We start from the raw sequence: 26,750 nt of genomic DNA on the forward strand, positions 1-26,750 counted from the left end.
CAGTAAAGTTGTCATTTACACTTTTTTCTGCAGTTGTTTACAGTTCTACATATTAATAAAGTTTTTTCAAAATTTGAATTAATGTTCACTTTTGTTAATAGAAATAAAGTTATTTGAAAAAAAAAGGTACATTTCAAAAACGACTGGAGGCGTCTCCCAGCGTCCTGTGCGCCATGACGTCACTCCGGGAGTAGCAAGAAGTGGGAGGGGCCAGCTGTCTCCACGGAAACCCCAGTGGCTGGTGGGCTGAGGCCTGGAGGGGACGGTGACGGTACGTGACGGAGGGAGAGCGGAGACCCGGGAGGAGCGGAGCGGCCGGTGTGCGGGGGGAGGAGGAGGGCGGCGGGTGTAACCATAATCCAGTGATATCACTGCCGGGCGGCTGTTACCGGTCCCTGCTCTGTAATAACAGGGTGATGTGTATGATTCCTGTCACTGGCGCTTACATGGGGGCATTATAACTGATCACCGAGCGGTCACTGTGCAGTGTAACGTAGGAAGATCACCGGGGGGGTCTATCAGATTATATAACCCCCGCTGTACATTATACCGGGATTAGATTATATAATCCCCCACTGTACATTATACCGGGATTAGATTCTATAACCCCCACTGTACATTATACCGGGATTAGATTATATAACCCCCACTGTACATTACACCGGGATTAGATTATATACCCCCCCCCCCCCACTGTACATTATACCGGGATTAGATTATATAATCCCCACTGTACATTATACCGGGATTAGATTATATAACCCCCACTGTACATTATACCGGGATTAGATTATATAACCCCCACTGTACATTATACCGGGATTAGATTATATAACCCCCACTGTACATTATACCGGGATTAGATTATATAACCCCCACTGTACATTACACCGGGATTAGATTATATACCCCCCCCCCCCCACTGTACATTATACCGGGATTAGATTATATAATCCCCACTGTACATTATACCGGGATTAGATTACATAACCCCCACTGTACATTATACCGGGATTAGATTATATAATCCCCACTGTACATTATACCGGGATTAGATTATATAACCCCCACTGTACATTATACCGGGATTAGATTATATAACCCCCACTGTACATTACACCGGGATTAGATTATATACCCCCCCCCCCCCCCACTGTACATTATACCGGGATTAGATTATATAATCCCCACTGTACATTATACCGGGATTAGATTATATAACCCCCACTGTACATTATACCGGGATTAGATTATATAACCCCCACTGTACATTACACCGGGATTAGATTATATACCCCCCCCCCCCCCCCACTGTACATTATACCGGGATTAGATTATATAATCCCCACTGTACATTATACCGGGATTAGATTATATAACCCCCACTGTACATTATACCGGGATTAGATTATATAATCCCCACTGTACATTATACCGGGATTAGATTATATAATCCCCCACTGTACATTATACCGGGATTAGATTATATAATCTCCACTGTACATTATACCGGGATTAGATTATATAATCTCCACTGTACATTATACCGGGATTAGATTATATAACCCCCACTGTACATTATACCGGGATTAGATGATATAACCCCCACTGTACATTATACCGGGATTAGATGATATAACCCCCCACTGTACATTATACCGGGATTAGATTATATAATCCCCCACTGTACATTATACCGGGATTAGATGATATAACCCCCCACTGTACATTATACCGGGATTAGATTATATAATCTGTTATGATCTGGTGGCCTAAGAGCAGGATGAGACGTACTCTGGAGAAGGTGGTACCTGTACTGACCGCAGACCCTGAACTTAACCCCGCAACTAGAAGTAGCCGTGGAATGTACCTATCACTCCCTAGACATCTCGACACAGCCGGAGGACTAATTACCCCTAGAGATAGAAAAGGGAAAACTATCTTGCCTCAGAGAAAATCCCCAAAGAACAGGCAGCCCCCCACAAATATTGACTGTGAGAGGAGAGGGAAAAAACATACACAGACTGAAATCAGAATTTAGCAAAGGAGGCCACTTCTAGCTAAATAGATAGGATAGGACAGAGTACTATGCGGTCAGTATTAAAACACTAGAAAATATCCACCACAGAAAATACAAAATCTCCACAGCTAACTAAAGATATGGAGGGTATATCTGCATCTCCAGAGATACCAGCTTGGCTAAACAAATCCTTATACAGACCAAGCTGGACAAGACAAAACATGGAAAATAACTGAACAATAAGGCCACAGCGTGTGGACAGCAAAAATCAAGGCCAGAACTTAGCTTTGTTGAAATGAACTGCAAAGCAGAAGAGACCAGGCAGGGATGAGAATCCTCCAGGAACAATGGACAACTGGCACTGACTAAAGGGTAGAGCAAGACTAAATAGCCCAGTCAAAATTGCAAAAAGTGGACACACCTGATAAATGCTGCGATTCAGAGACAGCAGCGCTACCACTTACAACCACCGGAGGGAGCCCAAGAGCAGAATTCACAACAATAATCCCCCACTGTACATTATACCGGGATTAGATGATATAACCCCCCACTGTACATTATACCGGGATTAGATTATATAACCCCCACTGTACATTATACCGCAGCGGCCATGGCTGAGACAAATCTCCTGCTCACAGATGGGTTTGTGCTTTGCTTGTTTTTCGGACAGAGAACACGTCACTTCTTTCTACGTTTTTCACCCATTTGATTTCCTGCCAAGGAAAAGGAACTCAGATTTTGCTGCAGTAAAAAAAACCGCCCCGTGTGAACGTAGCCTTAAGTAAGATGAAGATGAAATGATCCTAAAAGGCCTAAAAATAAAGGTGTCACATTTCATTTGTATTTTAGACAAAAAAAATATTTATTTTCATCTCTTACATTTTTTAAAAATTCTAAAAAGGAATATGGGTCAATGCAAAACTTTGGGCCCCCTTGAGGACTTGTGCTCAGATAACTTTGACCGAGGTTTCAGACCTACATGAGCCTGTTAGGATTATGGGCTTGGTCCAGAAGACCGAGCACAATGTCAGTGAGAGCTGCTTGTAGGATTGCTAGTGAAGCAAATCAGAACCCCCACTACACTGCAAAAAAAGACCTTCTGAAAGACTGAGCAGGCTGGAGTTGTGGTACATTATTCTACTGTTCAGACACCTGCACAAATACGGCCTTCATGGAAGAGTCACCAGAAAAAAACCTCTCCTGCGTCCTCACCATAAAATTCAGAGTCAGAAGTCTGCAAAAGAACATATAACCAAACCTGATGCACTTTGGAAACAAGACCTGTGGACCGATGAGGATAAAATAGAACTATGTGGCCACAATGATAAAAGGCAAGTGTGGAGAAGAAAGGGTACAGAATGTCAGGAAAAGACATCACGCCAACCACTAAGCATGGGGGAGGATCAATCATACTTTGGGGTTGTGTTGCAGCCAATGACATGAGGAACATTTCACGGGTAGAGGAAAGAATGGATTCAATGAAATTTCAACAAATTCTTGATGGAAAGATAACACTTTCTGTAAAAAGCTGAAGAGGATGGCTGCTACAAAAGGAGAATTATCCTAAACACACGTCACAATCCACAATAGACCTGAAAAGGCGCAAGCTGAAGGTTTTACAATGGCCCTCACAGTCCGCTGATCTGAACATCATTGAAAATCTGTGTCTGGACCTCAAAATAGAAGAGAAAGCAAAACGCCCCAGGAATCTCACAGAACCGGAAGAATTCTCCAAGGAAGAATGAAGGAGAATACATCAAACAAGAAATTAAAGACTCTTGTCTGGCTACAAAAAGTGTTTACAGGCTGTGATACTAATAAAAGGGGGCGCTACCAGGTACTAACCATGCAGGGTGCCCAATCACAGTAATTTTGACCAGGGGTTCACTAACTTTTACATTGCATTGTAATCCCCATTGTAAGTATTAGATTATTTAATCACCCTCTGAGATGTGCAGTATGAGGTTCTGCAGCAGCTGTGGTGTGTAGTATGAGGTTCTGCAGCAGCTGTGGTGTGTAGTATGAGGTTCTGCAGCAGCTGAGGTTTGTAGTATGAGATTCTGCAGCAGCTGAGGTTTGTAGTATGAGGTTCTGCAGCAGCTGAGGTGTGTAGTATGAGGTTCTGCAGCAGCTGAGGTGTGTAGTGTGAGGTTCTGCAGCAGCTGAGGTGTGTAGTGTGAGGTTCTGCAGCAGCTGAGGTGTGTAGTGTGAGGTTCTGCAGCAGCTGAGGTGTGTAGTGTGAGGTTCTGCAGCAGCTGAGGTGTGTAGTGAGGTTCTGCAGCAGCTGAGGTGTGTAGTGTGAGGTTCTGCAGCAGCTGAGGTGTGTAGTGTGAGGTTCTGCAGCAGCTGAGGTGTGTAGTGTGAGGTTCTGCAGCAGCTGAGGTGTGTAGTGTGAGGTTCTGCAGCAGCTGAGGTGTGTAGTGTGAGGTTCTGCAGCAGCTGAGGTGTGTAGTGTGAGGTTCCGCAGCAGCTGAGGTGTGTAGTGTGAGGTTCCGCAGCAGCTGAGGTGTGTAGTGTGAGGTTCCGCAGCAGCTGAGGTGTGTAGTGTGAGGTTCTGCAGCAGCTGAGGTGTGTAGAGTGAGGTTCTGCAGCAGCTGAGGTGTGTAGTGTGAGGTTCTGCAGCAGCTGAGGTGTGTAGTGTGAGGTTCTGCAGCAGCTGAGGTGTGTAGTGTGAGGTTCTGCAGCAGCTGAGGTGTGTAGTGTGAGGTTCCGCAGCAGCTGAGGTGTGTAGTGTGAGGTTCCGCAGCAGCTGAGGTGTGTAGTGTGAGGTTCTGCAGCAGCTGAGGTGTGTAGAGTGAGGTTCTGCAGCAGCTGAGGTGTGTAGTGTGAGGTTCTGCAGCAGCTGAGGTGTGTAGTGTGAGGTTCTGCAGCAGCTGAGGTGTGTAGTGTGAGGTTCTGCAGCAGCTGAGGTGTGTAGTGTGAGGTTCTGCAGCAGCTGAGGTGTGTAGTGTGAGGTTCTGCAGCAGCTGAGGTGTGTAGTGTGAGGTTCTGCAGCAGCTGAGGTGTGTAGTGTGAGGTTCTGCAGCAGCTGAGGTGTGTAGTGTGAGGTTCTGCAGCAGCTGACGTGTGTAGTGTGAGGTTCTGCAGCAGCTGACGTGTGTAGTGTGAGGTTCTGCAGCAGCTGACGTGTAGTCTCCATTGCAGGTGACACCAGAGCAATGAAGGTGAACACTCTGCAGTTCTGCTTGAGACCTGTAGGGGGAGCACTGTGCATGCCGTTGTATAGTGCCAATTGCATCTTCAAAGAGGAAGAGGACTAGAACTCTATGGCGCCACCTGTTGGAAGCACTGATCCTACAAGTCACTGACGACCCTTTAACCTCTTAATGACCAGCGATACGCCTTTTAATGGCAGTAGTTAAGGGTACTTAAACCACAGCGCCGTTAATTAACGGTGCTGTGGAAAAAGTGTATAGCACCCAAGTGAAACACTTGGGGGTTTAAAGTTCACACAACACATCTAGATAAGTTCCTTGGGGGGTCTAGTTTCCAGTATGGGGTCATTTGTGGGGGGTTTCTACTGTTTAGGTACATCAGGGGCTCTGCAAGCGCAACATGATGCCCGCAGACCATCCCATCAAAGTCTGCATTCCAAACGGCGCTCCTTCCCTTCCAAGCCCCAACATGCGCCCAAACAGTGGTTTACCCCCACATATGGGGTATCAGCGTACTCAGGACAAATTGTACAACAACTTTTGTGGTTCATTTTCTCTTTTTACACTTGTAAAAATAAAAAAAAATTGGTTCTGAAGTAAAATGTTTGTTAAAAAAAAAAAAGTTAAATGCTAATTTTTTCCTTCCATGTTGCTTCAGTTCCTGTGAAGCACGTAAAGGGTTAATAAACTTCTTGAATGTGGTTTTGAGCACCTTGAGGGGTGCAGTTTTTAGAATGGTGTCACTTTTGGGTATTTTCTATCATGTACACCCCTCAAACTGACTTCAAATGTGAGGTGGTCCCTACAAAAAAAATGGTTTTGTAAATTTTGTTGTAGAAATGAGAAATTGCTGGTCAACTTTTAACCCTTATAACATCCTAACAAAAAAATGTTGGTTCCAAAATTGTGCTGATGTCAAGTAGACATGTGGGAAATGTTATTTCTTAATATGACTTAGTATAAAAGTCCCATCAGAATCTCAGTTTTCAGTTTATTGCCCCTCGTCAGTGCAGAGTATGAGATGTGATGAGGCTTTGGACTGAGCTGTACGGGGTAACGTTTCTCCTTGCGGATAGTGACATTACGGCTCTGGTTTGCTTCCAGCAGGTGGCGCTATACATTGCATGGCGAATGAGCCTCCTCACCTTGGCGTGCCAGAGCCGGTATGTCACTCTTTTAAAGGAGACACGTTACCTGTTGTAAAGTGCAAGACTTCCTGGCACTCCTGTTGGGTCACTTTGGCGCAGCCCCCCATGTGCCCCCTATATTTATGTTCGTATGCTCAGTCTCATACATTTCCTGTCTTGCAGAACATGTCGACCTTTGAGAAGCAGCTGCACCTGGGCCGGTTACCCCCCCGACCACCGATGCCCGGGGGTCTGCAGTCCGGATCCAAGATGAGGATGGGGTGAGCGCTGAGCGGAGGCCTTACCTATGTTATAGCTCTGTGTGTGGGGGGATAATCTGACATTTACGTTTCCAGGCCCGGAAGGAAGCGAGACTTCTCCCCCGTCCCCTGGAGTCAGTATTTCGAGTCCATGGAAGACGTGATCGTAGAAAGTGAAACCGGCAAAGATATATCCTTTCCCCGAGGACCAGAGACGTCCGGGTGTAATGGGGGCACAATGCCAAATAGATTCTAAAGCGGGGTCCACCTTATGGAAAAGCCCCTTTAACACCTTGTCGCCGAGGCCAATTTTGTGTTTTCCTTATGTTCTTTTATGAGCCATAAGGTTTTTGTATTGTTCTTTTTTTCCTATTTTAGTAGCCTAAAATAATTCTGAACTTTGTAAACAAACAAAAAAAAGTATATATTTTATTGATACCATATGGGTGTGTATACGATTTTATGATTTTTGTTTTTTTGTTTTTGGAAAGTGCGCCAATAATAATAATTTGGAAAAAAAATCAGCAATTTTAGTACTTTTTTTTTTTTTTTTTTATTTTGTTACGACTTCCACCGTATGGGTTAAATAATGTTATATTTTCACAGATCGGGCTTTTATGTGTCAGCACTTACGGTATTTTTTTATTTTAAAATGTCTTTATTTGATACAGTGTATCAGATTTTATATATTTTTGTTTTTTTCTTATCTCGCAATGAATGGCTGATCCGGCACCACCCCTTTAAGGATTATCTAGAGGTAAACTAGAATCTGGCTGGTTTCCTCCCCAAGGTGGTCGGTTTGCTTTTTGATTGGGCATGTTGATTTTGTACATGTCTGATCCTCTTACTTCATCTGAGGCCACAGGATAACCCCCACCGTCCTATATGAGGAGTTTGGGGAGCGGTCGTCCTCCTTCCTCTCTACCTGAGTCCTGTATGCTGGTAACCCATCGGCTCCGTCTCTTCCTTAATGTGCAGCACAGCTTTCGTGTTTACAGGAGCGGTTCAGAGGGGCCCATCCTGCTGCTCCTTCATGGAGGAGGACATTCTGCCCTGTCCTGGGCCGTGTTCACTGTGAGTACTGACGAGGAGACTAATGGTGCAAGAAGTGGCACAGTAAGCCATTCATGAAGAATGAGGAGCCAGGACCGTAAGGGTGCAGGATACCATAATGGAGGCGGATGTGTGGTGGTGGAGCATGGTGGATGGAGGCACAGGGGAGCAGGATACCATAATGGAGGCAGATGTGTGGTGGAGCATGGTGGATGGAGGCACAGGGGAGCAGGATGCCATAATGGGGGCGGATGTGTAGTGGAGCATGGTGGATGGAGGCACAGGGGAGCAGGATGCCATAATGGGGGCGGATGTGTAGTGGAGCATGGTGGATGGAGGCACAGGGGAGCAGGATACCATAATGGAGGCAGATGTGCAGTGGAGCATGGTGGATGGAGGCACAGGATGCCATAATGGGGGCGGATGTGTAGTGGTGGATGGAGGCACAGGGGAGCAGGATGCCATAATGGAGGCGGATGTGTAGTGGAGCATGGTGGATGGAGGCACAGGGGAGCAGGATGCCATAATGGAGGCAGATGTGTAGTGGAGCATGGTGGATGGAGGCGGATGTGTAATGGAGCATGGTGGATGGAGGCACAGGGGAGCAGGATGCCATAATGGAGGCGGATGTGTAGTGGAGCATGGTGGATGGAGGCACAGGGGAGCAGGATACCATAATGGGGGCGGATGTGTAGTGGAGCATGGTGGATGGAGGCACAGGGGAGCAGGATACCATAATGGGGGCGGATGTGTAGTGGAGCATGGTGGATGGAGGCACAGGGGAGCAGGATGCCATAATGGAGGCAGATGTATAGTGGAGCATGGTGGATGGAGGCACAGGGGAGCAGGATGCCATAATGGAGGCAGATGTGTAGTGGAGCATGGTGGATGGAGGCACAGGATGCCATAATGGGGGCGGATGTGTAGTGGAGCATGGTGGATGGAGGCACAGGGGAGCAGGATGCCATAATGGAGGCGGATGTGTAGTGGAGCATGGTGGATGGAGGCACAGGGGAGCAGGATGCCATAATGGGGGCGGATGTGTAGTGGAGCATGGTGGATGGAGGCGGATGTGTAATGGAGCATGGTGGATGGAGGCACAGGGGAGCAGGATGCCATAATGGAGGCGGATGTGTAATGGAGCATGGTGGATGGAGGCACAGGGGAGCAGGATGCCATAATGGAGGCGGATGTGTAGTGGAGCATGGTGGATGGAGGCACAGGGGAGCAGGATGCCATAATGGAGGCGGATGTGTAGTGGAGCATGGTGGATGGAGGCACAGGGGAGCAGGATACCATAATGGGGGCGGATGGGTAGTGGAGCATGGTGGATGGAGGCACAGGGGAGCAGGATGCCATAATGGGGGCGGATGTGTAGTGGAGCATGGTGGATGGAGGCACAGGGGAGCAGGATGCCATAATGGAGGCGGATGTGTAGTGGAGCATGGTGGATGGAGGCACAGGGGAGCAGGATGCCATAATGGAGGCGGATGTGTAGTGGAGCATGGTGGATGGAGGCACAGGGGAGCAGGATGCCATAATGGGGGCGGATGTGTAGTGGAGCATGGTGGATGGAGGCGGATGTGTAATGGAGCATGGTGGATGGAGGCACAGGGGAGCAGGATGCCATAATGGAGGGGTCATTCCATGTCAAGTGAACCAATGATTTTTACCACTATATTTTTAATTCTTTTGAGATTTTGTTATTTGGTAATAGTGTGTCAGAGAATGCAAAATGTGAAGAAGAAAAAAATTATAGATTTTTTTTTTATTTTTTATTGATTTTCAAAGTTCGGAAAAAGTGCGAATTTCGGTGTTGCCTGCCTTTACATTTCTCCCCATAACTCAGGCTAGAAAAGAGATAGAGAAACAAAATAAACACCATTCTACTCAGAACTGTACAGGCTTTCACCAGATATGTCACAAGAGTATCTTTGATAATATTTTACCTATGTGAACGCAAGCGCAAAACTTGAAAACGCATTTCCGAAAAAAACGTTTAATTTAAAAATTTCAAAAACTGCACATGTGCCTGCTATGCTCCTATTCACATCTGTACCAAAATACAAGCTGGGATTGTGATGGGATCATATTTTAAAAAATAAAACTATTACAGTGTCAGTTCAAAAATCTTGATTTCAGATCTGCTCAGCTTGTGGTCTAACAGTGTGAGGTCCGTATTTACCAAATAATCCATGATTGCTAGATATTACGGTATTATTTATTATGTTACAGAGTATTAGAAGCAGGAGAGGACAGAGGAGAAGCTTTGTTAGGGCTGAGAATGACCAGGGGTAGACGGTGAATGCAGAGCAGATGACCGGCCGGCAGCTCCACAGACCGTATTCACACCAAATCTTATCACCCAGGCGACTCCTCAAATGGAGGGAGAAAAATATTCTTAACATCCAGTTCATGTATTGTACAAACCAGGACTACGGGGAGGAGGAGGAGAGTTTGTTATATCGGTTACAGGAAGCAGAACCCATCACAGGGACTCAGCAATACCGGACTGTCATCCCATGTAGTGGAAATAAAGACAGTGACGTCCATGACGTGGTAGAAGGCGGCACAAGATCGGCAATGGATGACACAACTGGCTATGTGACCTGTGAATATGATCGGCGCTGACGGCTACTGGACTCTCCAAAGATTGTGAAAATGAAGACGTAGAAGTGACTTTTCTGCACCGTCTGGTCCAGCGCCGTCCTTTGTGTATCCAAGAAAATCAGACATTGTAAAAGTGAACAAAAAACAGATATAACTCAGGTGGAGCCGAGCACCATGACAGCCGCACATACTCTGACACAGAAGGAAACGGCCATTGCTAGTTAGCGCTTATGGGCAAGATGACATTTCATCCTCTAGAAGGGACACATTGATGATAACAGGCCAGTGTAAAAACCTACTATTAATTGTTTGATTAGTTCATATTTTATAGAACGAGGATTTAACTACTGTACTATTCTTAAACACTTCAGAAATGACACGTTTAGTGATATAGTAGAAAAAAAATTGTTCCATGTATAAATAGGTGGTAGAAATATCGGCTCTTTTAATCTTGTTTTTAACATATAATTAGGATCAGACTGTATTTAGAAAACCACACTTGAGGATGTGATCACCTTTTATCTTTTGGCTTGTTCAATGAATTCAGGTTGAAAATGCTGAGCAAGTAGTTATGATGATTAAGGGTACTTTCACACTGGCGTTTTTTGTCCTCCGTTGCAATGCGTCGTTTTGGTCAAAAAACGCATCCTGCAAAAGTGCTTGCAGGATGCGTTTTTTCTCCATAGACTAACATTGGCGACGCATTGACACACGTCGCAACCGTCGTGCGACGGTTGCGTCGTGTTGTGGCGGACCGTCGGCAGCAAAAAACGTTGCTTGCAACGTTTTTTGGTACGTCGGGAACGTCTTTTCCGACCACGCATGCGCGGCCGGAACTCCGCCCCCTCCTCCCCGCACCTCACAATGGGGCAGCGGATGCGCTGAAAATCTGCATCCGCTGCACCCGTTGTGCAGCGCAAACAACGCTAGCATCTGCGCGACGCACTGCGACGGGCCGAGTACGATGCTAGTGTTAAAGTAGCCTAAGATGCATTTATTCTGGCACTTTGTTTTTTGTGTTTCTTTATTGTTACCTATAAATGTTGAATGCAATAAGCTGTAATTTGAAAAGAAAAAAGGAAGAAACTCACACAAACATAAAATCAGATGATTCAAGGCTTAAAAAAAAAAATACAAATGTGATAGATCCCAAGTTGAATCCCTGTACAAATGTAAACAAGGACACAAGTGACACACATGCATGTTTTCACAATTTTAAAACATACATTTTTTTCAGAATTGCGCATCAAAATTTTTAATTTGATTTCTCCAAAACAAAATATAAAGAAACATAGTCTTGTGACATATCAAATGCCGGTACCGTTCTGAGAAAAATGATGCCTCTCCCACCTCTATATCTTAATTCTAGCCCGAGATATGATACAAAATGTAAAGCCATACCAGGCCAAAATCCATGCTTTTTCAAAACTTTAAAAATCTGTAAAAAATTAACTGATGAAGAAAAAAATTCTAAACTTTTAATTTGTAATTAACTAAAGTTGTACTTCATAAAAACAAAAAATAAAAAAAATCTAAAGACGTAAGGTAAAAAAAATATTCATATTTGGATCACTTGATATGGAATGACCCGGAGGCGGATGTGTAGTGGAGCATGGTGGATGGAGGCACAGGGGAGCAGGATGCCATAATGGAGGCGGATGTGTAGTGGAGCATGGTGGATGGAGGCACAGGGGAGCAGGATGCCATAATGGAGGCGGATGTGTAGTGGAGCATGGTGGATGGAGGCACAGGGGAGCAGGATGCCATAATGGAGGCGGATGTGTAGTGGAGCATGGTGGATGGAGGCACAGGGGAGCAGGATGCCATAATGGAGGCAGATGTGTAGTGGAGCATGGTGGATGGAGGCACAGGGGAGCAGGATGCCATAATGGAGGCGGATGTGTAGTGGAGCATGGTGGATGGAGGCACAGGGGTGCAGGATGCCATAATGGAGGCGGATGTGTAGTGGAGCATGGTGGATGGAGGCACAGGGGAGCAGGATGCCATAATGGAGGCGGATGTGTAGTGGAGCATGGTGGATGGAGGCACAGGGGAGCAGGATACCATAATGGGGGCGGATGTGTAGTGGAGCATGGTGGATGGAGGCACAGGGGAGCAGGATGCCATAATGGAGGCGGATGTGTAATGGAGCATGGTGGATGGAGGCACAGGGGAGCAGGATGCCATAATGGAGGCGGATGTGTAGTGGAGCATGGTGGATGGAGGCACAGGGGAGCAGGATGCCATAATGGAGGCGGATGTGTAGTGGAGCATGGTGGATGGAGGCACAGGGGTGCAGGATACCATAATGGAGGCAGATGTGTAGTGGAGCATGGTGGATGGAGGCGGATGTGTAATGGAGCATGGTGGATGGAGGCACAGGGGAGCAGGATGCCATAATGGAGGCGGATGTGTAGTGGAGCATGGTGGATGGAGGCACAGGGGAGCAGGATGCCATAATGGAGGCGGATGTGTAGTGGAGCATGGTGGATGGAGGCACAGGGGTGCAGGATACCATAATGGAGGCAGATGTGTAGTGGAGCATGGTGGATGGAGGCGGATGTGTAATGGAGCATGGTGGATGGAGGCACAGGGGAGCAGGATGCCATAATGGAGGCGGATGTGTAGTGGAGCATGGTGGATGGAGGCACAGGGGAGCAGGATACCATAATGGAGGCGGATGTGTAGTGGAGCATGGTGGATGGAGGTGCAGGATGCCATAATGGAGGCGGATGTGTAGTGGAGCATGGTGGATGGAGGCACAGGGGTGCAGGATGCAATAATGGGGGCGGATGTGTAGTGGAGCATGGTGGATGGAGGCACAGGGGAGCAGGATACCATAATGGAGGCAGATGTGTAGTGGAGCATGGTGGATGGAGGCACAGGATACCATAATGGATGCGTATGTGTAGTGGAGCATGGTGGATGGAGGCACAGGGGAGCAGGATGCCATAATGGAGGCAGATGTGTAGTGGAGCATGGTGGATGGAGGCACAGGGGTGCAGGATGCCATAATGGAGGCGGATGTGTAGTGGAGCATGGTGGATGGAGGCACAGGGGAGCAGGATGCCATAATGGAGGCGGATGTGTAGTGGAGAATGGTGGATGGAGGCACAGGGGTGCAGGATACCATAATGGAGGCGGATGTGTTGTTGAGCATGGTGGATGGAGGCGGATGTGTAGTGGAGCATGGTGGATGGAGGCACAGGGGTGCAGGATGCCATAATGGGGGCAGATGTGCAGTGGAGCATGGTGGATGGAGGCACAGGGGAGCAGGATACCATAATGGAGGCGGATGTGTAGTGGAGCATGGTGGATGGAGGCACAGGGGAGCAGGATACCATAATGGAGGCGGATGTGTAGTGGAGCATGGTGGATGGAGGCACAGTGGAGCAGGATACCATAATGGAGGCAGATGTGTAGTGGAGCATGGTGGATGGAGGCACAGGGGTGCAGGATGCCATAATGGGGGCAGATGTGCAGTGGAGCATGGTGGATGGAGGCACAGGGGAGCAGGATACCATAATGGAGGCGGATGTGTAGTGGAGCATGGTGGATGGAGGCACAGGGGAGCAGGATACCATAATGGAGGCGGATGTGTAGTGGAGCATGGTGGATGGAGGCACAGTGGAGCAGGATACCATAATGGAGGCGGATGTGTAGTGGAGCATGGTGGATGGAGGCACAGGGGAGCAGGATACCATAATGGAGGCGGATGTGTAGTGGAGCATGGTGGATGGAGGCACAGGGGAGCAGGATACCATAATGGAGGCGGATGTGTAGTGGAGCATGGTGGATGGAGGCACAGGGGAGCAGGATGCCTTAATGGAGGCGGATGTGTAGTGGAGCATGGTGGATGGAGGCACAGGGGAGCAGGATGCCATAATGGAGGCGGATGTGTAGTGGAGCATGGTGGATGGAGGCACAGGGGAGCAGGATACCATAATGGAGGCGGATGTGTAGTGGAGCATGGTGGATGGAGGCACAGGGGAGCAGGATGCCATAATGGAGGCGGATGTGTAGTGGAGCATGGTGGATGGAGGCACAGGGGAGCAGGATGCCATAATGGAGGCGGATGTGTAGTGGAGCACGGTGGGTGGAGGCACAGGGGAGCAGGAAGTCCTGATGGAAGTGTAGGGGCAGCAGAACATGTAATTTGGGGGCACTTGGATGAAGGAAGCTATCAGTATGGAGGTGAGTCCGATAATGACAGAAGATTCCTCCTTTTCGTGTCCCCAGACGGCCATCATCAGCCGGATTCAGTGCCGAGTTGTTGCGTTAGACCAGCGAGGTCACGGTGAGTCCCAGCCCCGATATCCTGACACCACGTCTTTGTTCTCTGATTTGTTATTTTATAGACATTTGATTTGTCTTCCAGGAGAAACGAAGGTGAGGAGCCCCGAGGACCTGTCAGCGGAGAGCATGGCCCGGTGAGTCTGCGGTGCGCTCATAGCCGCCATGCCAGTAATGCTTCCTTAGTGGTAGCGGCGTCCTCTCCTGTCAGTATGGCCGCCATGCCAGTATCTCTGTGGGTGACCCAGTATGTTGGGGTTGGTGGAGCCTCGTTGGTCCAGTATAGTATCTTACACGACTTCTCACGTGTTTCCAGGGACATTGGGAATGTGGTGGACGCGTTGTATGGAGACCTTCCCCCTCCCATCATGCTGATCGGACACAGTATGGGGGGAGCCATCGCCGTCCACACGGCCGCCGCTAATCTCGTCCCCAGTTTGCTGGGCCTCTGCATGATCGACGTTGTGGAAGGTGAGTGCCAATGTGTCCGCGGTGCGGCAGTGGTCATCTGGGGGGGTACAAGGAATAAGGACCCCTAATCCGGTAAGTTTATTCTCGATTATACTTGCACCCCTTCCCGTTCTCAGGAACTGCAATGGACGCCTTAAACAGTATGCAGAACTTCCTGCGCAGCCGCCCAAAAACCTTTAAATCTCTGGAGGGCGCCATCGAATGGAGGTCAGTAGTGTTACTTCTTTGTCGTTGTATTCTGTGTAATGGACAATAGTTTGTGTAATTTTGTTACGATTTTTTTCTTCCTCAGTGTGAAGAGTGGTCAGATCAGGAATCTGGACTCTGCTCGGGTCTCTATGGTGGGACAGGTGAAGCAGTGAGTAATCAGTGTGCGGTATTATTCCCCGGCCCCCTGTCGCTCATCTAACACGTCGGCATAAGGGGTCCGCAGCCATTTAGCCCCCACTTCTGTGCCGCGGATTGACAATTAGTGGCAGCGATGGGACCCAGCTCCGGTTACTGCTGTATAACACTGGCGGGATCATCCTCTGCCCCATACACTCAGCCCGACATATGATGGAGATTAGACTTGTGGAAGGGTAATGGTTGAGGGCAAGTTTCCAGCTTCCTCCTAGAAAAGAGGTAAGAAAATGCTTCATAAATGTACCTGATGTAACACCGTGTGCGGTGGTTTATCCACAGATGTGAAGAAGCCACAAGTCCCGAAGGACCAAAAGGCTTAGTAGAAGGAATCATCGAGGAAGAGGAGGAAGATGAAGAGGAGAACGGGGGGCAGTCCATCAACAAAAGGAAGAAGGAGGATGATACAGAGGTAAGGGGAGAATGGACACGTGCCCCCCCACCATGCGCTCACACAAAGCTATCCCGATCACTCGGACCCTCACAATTCAGAGATCGGGGGTCCACCATGCTCTATCTTAACGAAGTGCTGGCTGAACGTGACGACCGTCCCATACAAGAAATAGCCAAGCGCTGCTTTCTCCAGGAGTCCAACTAAGCACGGAGCCATAGTGTGCAGACAGCTGCGACCATCGCCGCGACCAACGCGTCATTCTAGCAGGCCCTGCCCATAATGATTTGCGGGGGTCCCAGCCGGGCGGCCAGTCCTCATGCTGCTACATATAAATATATTTGTCACGATCCCTTAGCCGCTTACACCAATATGTCAGGGATCCACACCGTGACCGTCACCCCTACGTCACTGATCGGGGTGACTTTAGGCCAACAGACGGCTATCACATGTGCAGGGGGGGCTTATCTTAGCTATCCCTCCACTCCACAATGTGATAAAAAGACACACAAGGCTATTGACCTCTTAGTTTACAGCAGGGGCTTATTCTAGGTATCTGCTCTTCAATATACCACGAACTGCAGGGACTTATGTATCCCGCTTACAGTTCCACTTAACACTTGCAGCTCTCTGGCGCCCCCTTTACCCGCAGGTCAGATTAGGTACTGCACCTAGGGTAATTAGTCGCCAGAAAGGCTGCCTGCTATGTACGGGCTATTGGGCACGCTGCAGCGACGCGATAACTACTCCCACTCAGGCAGGAACAATATTAACGCCGCAGTCGCTACAACATCACCCAAAAGCCGGCACGGTATCGCTGCCACCAGCTTCGATTAAACGGGTCCGAAGCTAACCCAAAACAGTAGCGTAAATTCCCTTCAGAAGACTTAGGGTACGTTCTTAGAGCATGGAGAAAGATCTGGCATGAAATAATATACCTCACAAAATGTAGGCAGTGCTTTATCAAAATATTTTACAAAGATGTTACAAATGAGACAATTGCAAATATGTACAAGGTAATCTAATATATAAAGCTGAATGTGTGTGTGTGTGTATGTATGTATGTATGTATGTATGTATGTCCGGGATTGGCATCTGAACCGTAGCAGCTACAGCCACAAAATTTTGCACAGTCACACGTCTGGACCCCGAGAGCGTCATAGGCTATGTTGTGAGGTGAAATTTTAACCCCGCGCTTTCCAATTCACCAAACAATTTTGCCCCTATCTACATAATGGGGAAAAAGTGAAAGGAAAAGTGTTGGAGGCGTCGCAGCTACAGGCACAAAATTTTGCACAGTCACACGTCTGGACCCTGAGAGCGTCAAAGCTATATTGTGAGGTGAAATTTTAACCCCGCGCTTTCCAATTCACCAAACAATTTTGCCCCTATCTACATAATGGGGAAAAAATGAAAGGAAAAGTGTTGGAGGCAAATTAACAGCTGCCAGATGTGAACAAGGGGGACTTAAAGAATGACAGCGATGGCACCAAAGAGTATATACTGTACAGTTGCTAAGGTGGGGCCCCAACATGGGATAATCACACCACCACGGGGATATGAACACACACACAAAATGCGCCACACACTACCACGTGCTCGAACACATATACCACCCTCAGTGCACATTTCACCACACATACACCAACCTCGCCACATAAAAGTAGAAACACAAAAGTCGCCGCTCAAAACTCGCCACGCGCAAAACTCTCCACATGCAAAACTCGCCACACGTGCAAAACTCGCCACACGCAAAACTTGCACACGCAGAAAAATTGCCACACGCAGAAAAATTGCCACATGCACAAAAGTTGCAACACATGCAAAAGTTGCCTCACACAAAACTTGCACATACTCAAAAGGCACCACACATAAAACTCGCCACGCGCAAAACTCGCCATGCGCAAAACTTGCTGCACACAACTTGCTACACTAACCTGTCACATGCAACTCGACACACAAAAAGTTGCTACACGCATGTCGCCACACAAAACTCATCTCACAAAAGTCCCTACATGCATGTCGCCACACGCAACTCAACACACACAACTTGACACACGAAACTCGCCCTAAAACACACACAAGTCTGGTATCCTTCAAAAATAAAAATCTGATTAATAAGCAGACAAACTACAAGAGCAACAAATGTACCATATAGGAATCCGGCAGCTGTCAGTCACATGACCAGTCTATTATGTGTATGTGTGAGCTAATATATACTGCCAGGGGGTGGGCTTACTGTTGGCTGGGGATTTATCAGGCTGCCATTTTAGCTTACAAATACTGAGGTAAAAATACTGACCAAATAACGTGTGAACGAGGGCTAATACAGGAGGAGATGACATACAGCTATATACTATATACAGGAGATGACACACAGGTATATACTATTTACAGGGGAGATGACACACAGGTATATACTATATACAGGAGATTACATACAGGTATATACTATATACAGGAGAGATGACACACAGGTATATACTATATAGAGGAGGAGATGACATACAGGTACATACTACATACAGGAGGAGATGACATACAGGTATATACTATATACCTGTGTGTCATCTCCTCCTGTATATAGTATATACCTGTGTGTCATCTCCTCCTGTATATACTATATACAGGAGCAGATTACCTACAGGTATATAGTATATACAGGAGGAGATGACACAGGTATATGCTATGTATAGGAGGAGATGACATACAGGTATATACTATATACAGGAGATGACACACAGATATATACTATATATAGGTGAGATGACACACAGGTATATACTATATACAGGAGATTACATACAGGTATATCTAATATATAAAGCTGAATGTGTGTATGTATGTATGTGTGTATGTCCGGGATTGGCATCTGTACCGTCGCAGCTACAGCCACAAAATTTTGCACAGTCACACGTCTGGACCCCGAGAGCGTCATAGGCTATGTTGTGAGGTGAAATTTTAACCCCGCGCGTTCCAATTCACCAAACAATTTTGCTCCTATCTACATAATGGGGAAAAAGTGAAGGGAAAAGTGTTGGAGGAAAATTGACAGCTGCCAGATGTGAACAATGAGGACTTAAAGAATGAGAGCGATGGCGACAAAGAGTATATACCGTACAGTTGCTAAGGTGGGGCCCCGACATGGGATACTCACCACACACGGGGATATGAACACAAACACAAAATGCGCCACACACTACCACGTGCTTGAACACATATACCACCCTCAGCACACATTTCACCACACACACACACCAACCTCGCCACATAAAAGTCGAAACACAAAAGTCACCACTCAAAACTCGCTACATTCAAAACTCGCTACATGCAAAACTCGCCATATGCAAAACTAGGCTCACGCAAAACTCGCCACACGTGCAAAACTCACCTCATGGAAAACTCACCTCATGCAAAACTTGCACACACAGAAAAATTGCCACATGTACAAAAGTTGCACCACATGCAAAAGTTGCCTCACACAAAACTTGCACATACTCAAAATGCACCACACATAAAACTCGCCATGCGCAAAACTCGCCATGCACAAATCTTGCTGCACACAACTTGCTACACTAACCTGTCACATGCAACTCAACACACAAAATGTTGCTACACGCATGTCGCCACACAAAACTCATCTCACAAAAGTCGCTACATGCATGTCGCCACACGCAACTCAACACACACAACTTGACACATGAAACTCGCCCTAAAACACACACAAGTCTGGTATTATCCTTCAAAAATAAAAATCTGATTAATAAGCAAACTACAAGAGCAACAAATGTACCATATAGGAAATACGGCAGCTGTCAGTCACATGACCTGTCTATTATGTGTATGTGTGAGCTAATATATACTGCCAGGGGGGAGGGCTTCCTGTTGGCTGGGGATTTATCAGGCTGCCAATAGCAACCAATCACAGCTCAGCTTCTATTTTGCTACAGTTAATTAACCTGAGCTCTGATTGGTTAATATACGCAACAAAGACATTCTCAGTATAACAAAGCTAATATATGTTGTGAAATGCTTCTATTTGCTTAGTTTTTGCCTTTTAATAATTACATTTCTATCTATTTGTTTTGTGGTTTTTGTGTGCAGAATAAATTTTTGTTAACACATTCTATTTTGCTAACAGCAGTCATTAACCCGGGCGAAGCCGGGTAGTACAGCTAGTTATAACATAAAGGGGATTAAAGGAGAAAAGATAACACTCACATATTCTCAGTTCATTGCATTGCAGGCAACCATACGTCCCAGCTCATTGGACGTGCTCAGGGCTCTCCAGGAAAAAGACAAGAAAACCTGCTGGGGAGCCTGCCACAAACTTAAAACCTGCAGCTAGTGACATCACAGAAAGGCTGGTTTATCCAGACCCTCCTCTCTCTACATTCTGAGTACTTCAACCTTAAATTTATCTACTTCCTATAACTTCGCTACAAAACATGTCATAGTCGTAACAAACCCAGCATTCATCTCGGATTAACGTGGGCATTCTAATGAGATCAAATATGTCCTGTCTGGGATACATATTTACCGAGAAATCCCTACTTCTTTACCAGATGGAGTTAGACGCCCGTGTTTAGAGTGATGGGTAGATCCATCGAGGGAGAATAAGAATATATATTTTCGTGTTCTTATCTTAAATGGTTTGCTTAATATCTTACAAAAACCAAACAAAGAACTTTCATGGATTCTAGAAGTTTCTCATCCAGTTAAAGCTGGTCACTTTCCACTACAGGAAATGCCGGTCGTAAATACCTTGGTGAGGGGGATGAAAGCTTGTTAGCTGAAAGTCAGGAATTTGCAGCTACAAGCTGTTGCAGAGACACTCCAAGAAGGGGGGCTTAGCCAACAGCATGCTAGCAAGAGAACTAATATGATATTTCATACCATATCGTGACAATATTGATTTTTGGTTGGTGCATTTTGGCGTACATCCAGTAAACCTGATATTATTTGTGATGTGCCCCATTACGCTATGTGACCCTTATCGTAGCGGCGTCCATCACAGGACCACGAGCGGCTTCTATTCACGGCTAGGAAATAATAAAGGTTTCCATATTTTCTAAATTCAGAACTTCTAATATCGTTCTGTCTTAGACCAAAAAGGAGCGCCCCTATACCTGGAGGATCGAGCTGTCAAAAACTGAGAAATACTGGGAGGGCTGGTTCAGGGGTCTCTCCAACCTCTTCCTCAGCTGTTCAATTCCTAAACAGCTCCTCCTGGCGGGTGAGTGTCCTCCGCTGCTCTGCGGCTTTTCTTCTGGTTTTACATGTGCTGGGTTTAATGTTGTTTTATCACAGCGCCTTTATATACTGTAATATGTAATCATCAGACCCGAGCATAGATCTGCATGGAAGACCACCTGTGATTGTGCGTGGGGTCTGTAAGGCCTCGGTCAGGGAACATGGACATGTGAATGGCCTCATAGACTATAATGGGTCTATGTCCTGTCTGTCAGAAGCATGGCTAGGACACGTAGTGAAAAATGGCCGTCTGAATGTTTTATCCATCCCCGGTTGTTTTGCGCACAGTTCATGTGTTGAAATCCTTTCCTGTCTCCATCCTCTTCGGTTCGGAGTGACGTTCCTGGACCAGGTGACCTCGGTTCTGATCGCGTCTCCAGTGTGGACCAGAAGTTGCTTTTTCTCTGAGAGCCTCGATGTTGGCTTATTACATTGGACCCGGTTCGTACAGAAGACGCAGTGTGATCCAGCACGTCAGAACCGCGGGCACCTGGTTCAGGAGAAGCGGTGACTTTGCCAGTCACTGGAGAAGATGGCGATCATTGAGTGTTACTTATAATACTTAGTAATACATGCTATGTGAAGAGAATAACTATGTAGGTATATTAAAAAAAAAAAAAAAATTGCTCCGTTATTGGGGATCCAGATAGGTCGGACCCCCAGTGATCGCTGAGCTGCCTCCTATCTATATTTATAAATCTCGCCAGATCATAGGCCATTAACGCTTCTCTTGTTCTTTCAGGAGTGGACAGATTGGACAAGGACCTCACGATAGGACAGATGCAGGGTAAGACCACCGCGTTTGGGCATTTTGATCACAAGGTGCCATTTGACTCCCACCTTGTACATTCAGCCCCCTGCCAGGTCCGTCTTCTCATGGATGTCTTATGTTTTGCATTACAGGAAAGTTCCAGATGCAGGTTCTCCCGCAGTGTGGCCATGCCGTACACGAAGACGCTCCAGATAAAGTAAGACGCTCGCCGGACCACCGTATATACAGTAAATGGCTGATAAGTGGGGTCTGACTGCACTTGGTTGCAAATTACTCTACACTAACCTCGTTGCTGACATAGGACACACCTGTACGTCACACGTCGGGTGCAGAGTATACAGCGGCCAGCGACTGCTAGCTCCGATCGCTGCTGTGTAACCAATCTCTGCAGGTGGGCGTCCATTATAGCACCCATTGGCCTTTCGCAATTCTATCCCGGGATACCAAATGGGTTTCCGGTCGTCTATTGAAGGCCCCTGATTACTATATATACTGTAATACTGATATATTACAATAAAATACAAGGAGCTTCCTTTCCTATGGATTCCTATGAAAATCTAAAATTATATAACCTGCATGGTAAATGCTGTGAAAAACAAAGTTTTCACCTGCAGAAATACTTTTTTCTAATTTTTCTTTTTTAGTGACAGTCCCTCCAATAATGCAGTAAAAAGACATAAAATCGTCTTTTAAAAATATCAAAAGGCTGACCACCACAGGTGCTTACTAAGAGCAGGCATCTACATATATAACCAACAAATAAAGCAGCAGTCTGCAGCACTATGGCATGCAAACATGAAATACCAGAAATTGCATTACTGTTCTAGACGATTGGAAAAATTGAGAATACTTGGTGCGTAAATTGGCCAATTCATGTGCCCAGCCGCCGCGATAAGGCGATTCTCAATGCTGGGAACCTATCTAATGTGAATCTTTTCTTAGGCTAAAGGCTACATTTATATGGGAAGGTAGGATCCTGCTGGAAAGAACACCTGAGAATGAGGGGTGGAGTGCTCGGTCAGAGAGCCAATATACAAAAATCACAGCAAGATCCTACCTACCCATGAATGGAGGCGATCAACCCAGGAGAGGATTCACGTTAGGTTAGGTTCCCAGCAAAGAAGATCACCTTGTCGTGGCTGCTGGGTACACATGGATTGGGCAATTTATACGCTAAGTATCTTCGTTTTTTTCTATTTTCTAGAGCAGTAATGCAATTCATGTTTTAATTGGTCAAATCATTGTATAGATGCCACACTGTCACCAATGAAATGTACAACCGTGCACTCGAAAAACTATCCGTCACACAACTCCTCCAGCTTAATATTAAAAAGTTACCGGTCTCAGAATACGACTACGCAAACTAATTTTTTTTTTCAACCACTATAAAAAAAATATATATTACACACACAGTTATGGCCGGAGGTGTTTTCACCCTTGAAATTGTTCCAGAAAATGAAGTATTTCTCCTAGAAAATTATTACAATTCCCCATGTTTTGCTATATAAATGTTTATTTCCTTTGGGTGTATTGGAACAACACAAAAAAAAAAAAATAGAAAAAGCAAATTGAACAGAATTTCGCACAAAACCCCCAAAATGGGGCCGGACAAAATTGTCACAACCTTTCCAAAATTGTTGGCACCCTCAACTTAAAATTTAGCTGCTCGCCCTTTGGAATAAATAACTGCAGTCGATCGCTTCCTATAACCATCCACAAGATTCTTACTCCTCCCAGCGGGAATTTTGGACGACTCTTCTGACAAACCCATCCAGGTCTCTCATATTTTGCCTTCTTCGTACAGAAATTTTCAATGGGATTTAGATCCGGACTCATTGCTGCCACTTCAGAACTCTCCAGCTCTTTGGTTCCATCCATTTCTGGGGCTTCTTGAAGCATGCTTTAGGTCATTGTCCTGCTGGAAGACCTATGACTTGGACACAAACCCAGCTTTTTGACACTGGGCACTACATTGCCATCCAAAATCCTTTTGGTAATCTTCAGATTTCATGATGCCTTGTACACAGTCAAGGCACCCAGTGCCAGAGGCAGAAAAACGGCTCCAAAACATCTTTGAACCTCCACCATATTTGACTGTAGGTACTGTATTATTTTATTTGTAGGCCTCATTCTGTTTTTAGTAAACAGCAGAATGATGTGCTTTACCAAAAAGCTCTATCTTGGTCTAATCTATCCACAAAGCGCTTTTCCAGAAGGATTTTGGCTCACTACCATACATTTTGGCAAACTGCATGTCTGTCAGCAGTAGGGCCCTCCGGGGTCTCCTGCCATAGCATTTCTTTCACATGTTGTCGGATAGTTTGCACTGACACTGATGCTCCCTGAGGCTGCAGAACAACTTGAACTTCTTTGGACCTGGATTGGAGCTGCTTATCCACCATTTGGACTTTCCTGCATTATAACCTTTCATCAATTTTTCTCTGCCTTCCACATCCGGGGAGATGAGCTACAGTGCCATGGGTTGTAAACGTCTTGATTGTGTTGTGCACCAGGGACAAAGGAACATCAAGATCTCTGGAGATGGACTTGTAACCTTGAGATTGTGGATATCTTTCAGCAATGTTGGTTCTCAAGTCCTCAGACAGTTCTCTTCTCCTCTTTCCGTTCTCCATGCTTAGTGCGGCGCACACAGACACAAAATGCAAAGATTGAGTCACCTTCTCCCCTTTTTGTGTGGTTTCAGGTGTGATTTTCATATTGTCCACACCTGTTACTTGCCACAGGTGAGTGTGAACAAGCATCACATGATTGAAACAAAGTTGTTTATCTACAATTTTGTAAAGATGCCAACAATTTTGTCCAGACCATTTGGGGGGTTTTGTATGAAATTAAGTCCAATTTGCCATTTTTTTTCTCATTTTTTTGTGTTGTTCCAATACACACAAAGGAAATAATCATGTGTAATAGCAAAATGTGTGTAACTGCAATAATGTTCGGGGAGAAATACTGCATTTTCTTGAACAATTTCAAGGGTGCCAATGACTGTATATATCCAGTATAAAAAACAATACAGGTTTGAAATTCATCCCGACTCCAAATCAGTAGGAATCAGATCATTGTTACCACACACAATGGACCCTGTGAAAAGGAACCCTGAAAAAAAAACATTGACACCATTGAATTTTTAGTTGTTTTTACGTTTTGTTTTTTTACAACTTTACACACTTTTTTTTTTAAGGACGTTGTGCAGGTGATTGAATGATGACCTTCAATGCTACAACTCATCCCACACAAATCATGGGGGGCAAAAAAATGACATTATGGCTCTTGAAAGCAAAAAAAAAAAAGAAAATTTGCTTCATAGTGAATGGGGTTAAACTTCATGGCAAATATAAAGACGGCCTAGTGAGAGGGGTCCTCGGTTCTTGGGGTTCCTCGTGGTCCCAGATGTTGGGACTGTCGCGGGCGCTGGGAAGGCGGTGGGCGTTGGGATGGCGGTGGGCGCTGGGATGGTGGTGGGCGCTGGGATGGCGGTGGGTGCTGGGATGGCGGTGGGCGTTGGGATGGCGGTGGGCGTTGGGATGGCAGTGGGCGCTGGGGTGGCGGTGGGATGGCAGTGGGCGTCAGGCTGCGCTGTAACGACTTCTCTTTGGCGCAGGTCGCGGAGGCGGTCGCCACCTTCTTGGTGCGCCATCGGTTTGCAGAACCAGTTGGTGGATTTCAGTGGTAAGAACATATAATACCCAATAAGTGACTGACGGAGGGGTCCTGAGACTGTTCCTGCGCTCCCCCACCCATGTGACATCCCAGGACCCCCATAATACAATCCCTCCACCCTATCCCGTACAAGCTGAGTAATCGCAGCCGTCTCCTGTTTTGCAGCGTGTTCCCGGCCTGTTAGTGCCCTGCAGTCTGGAGGGGGCACGACGTCGTCCTGTAAATACCGAGCTCCGGCGATGATCCTGGTGCAGCAGAGCGGCCCCTCCGTCACTAACCGCCAGTCTATACCACTGTCCGCGGTGTCTTTTTCCTCCTCTTCTTGGTCGGGGGGCGCTGTTGCTGTGTTGGCGCGCTCATCACGAAGAAGGACCGATGACCCGGATACCCTCATGGTCACAGTGCGGAGGGTCCCCACTGGAGAGAGAATGGTGCAATCGTCCCCAAAATAATTTGTAATTCCATTTATTGCCATTTTCAGACGTAAATCCATCAGCAGCACAAATCTCTCTCCGGTCTGACGAGACCCCATTAAATTAGGGCGAGTGCGACCATGCACATCAGATAATCCTCGGCCGTCCCTGATGATTTCACCATGGCCGACCATCTGACGTGTACGGTTGGAGTCCTCTGATGTCAGATAGTGGGGAAGGATCGGGCATGTTGGCTTTCAGCATGCCTGATCTTTTGTTCCTGCAGGAGATACGTGGCGCCTGCTTTTTTTTGGACTGTACTGCCCACATCCCCTCTAAGAACTTTCTTAGCCAATCAGAAGCAAGAACTTTCATCATGTGTCTGTATCACCTCTGCCATAAAGCAAGATGCTGTCCTTGTCAGATTGACAGACGGAGCTCATGGTTGGTCGGCCCTGGTTCTCTCGCCACCATCATGGTTGTCATATGTCCTGGACTATGGATGACAAGAAGTTCACAATCTGTGGCCGGAGTCGTGTTTTTTTTTCATTTTTTTTCTTCCTGTTAATGAATGTAAACCTTTTTATTTATGGACAGAAGAGCGAGAAGAATAAAACTAAAAAAAAACTTTACCTGCGGCTGGAGTCAGTGTCCAGGACCAGAATATAAGAACACTGTGACGGGACGTGGTGTGTTATACGGGGGTGCGCAGCCGTCACATAATAATAATAATGGCGCCTGGAAACATGGCACAGACCGGCCGTCCCGACCCACAGACCGGCCACGTACCACTAAGCGTCTCCTGTATAAACTACTGTATATAGCAGCAGCTGGGCGAGCCTCATCCTCTAT

General features: G+C 46.5%; 1 protein-coding gene across 3 annotated transcripts; it reads left to right on the forward strand.

Moving 5' to 3' along the window:
• The first annotated feature begins 172 nt into the window (after positions 1-172).
• Positions 173-26,530, forward strand: PPME1 (protein phosphatase methylesterase 1). Of its 3 annotated transcripts, none has more exons than XM_077298790.1 (15): positions 173-271; positions 6,486-6,583; positions 6,659-6,752; positions 7,544-7,636; positions 14,465-14,522; positions 14,604-14,655; positions 14,835-14,989; positions 15,106-15,196; positions 15,282-15,347; positions 15,674-15,803; positions 20,889-21,018; positions 21,778-21,822; positions 21,939-22,003; positions 25,427-25,494; positions 25,633-26,530. In XM_077298790.1, the coding sequence occupies exons 2-15, from the start codon at positions 6,489-6,491 to the stop codon at positions 25,667-25,669; spliced, it is 1,179 nt and encodes a 392-aa protein (XP_077154905.1). In that variant the 5' UTR covers positions 173-271; positions 6,486-6,488; the 3' UTR covers positions 25,670-26,530. The 3 variants fall into 3 exon arrangements, with proteins under 3 accessions (XP_077154905.1, XP_077154907.1, XP_077154906.1); XM_077298792.1 differs by having other exon boundaries at positions 25,651-26,530; XM_077298791.1 differs by lacking the exon at positions 173-271 and adding an exon at positions 294-318.
• Positions 26,531-26,750: the final 220 nt, after the last annotated feature.

Source organism: Ranitomeya variabilis, chromosome 3, assembly GCF_051348905.1.
Source record: "Ranitomeya variabilis isolate aRanVar5 chromosome 3, aRanVar5.hap1, whole genome shotgun sequence".
Classification (NCBI taxonomy): domain Eukaryota; kingdom Metazoa; phylum Chordata; class Amphibia; order Anura; family Dendrobatidae; genus Ranitomeya; species Ranitomeya variabilis.

What these genes read in the sequence shown, in the direction of transcription:
- PPME1 (XM_077298790.1), top strand. Translation starts at nt 6,489, where the DNA reads ATGTCGACCTTTGAGAAGCAGCTGCACCTGGGCCGGTTACCCCCCCGA. An exon ending in TCAGCGGAGAGCATGGCCCG is followed by an intron (nt 14,656 to 14,834) that starts GTGAGTCTGCGG and finishes ACGTGTTTCCAG; the next exon opens with GGACATTGGGAATGTGGTGG. An exon ending in TAAACAGCTCCTCCTGGCGG is followed by an intron (nt 21,019 to 21,777) that starts GTGAGTGTCCTC and finishes TTGTTCTTTCAG; the next exon opens with GAGTGGACAGATTGGACAAG.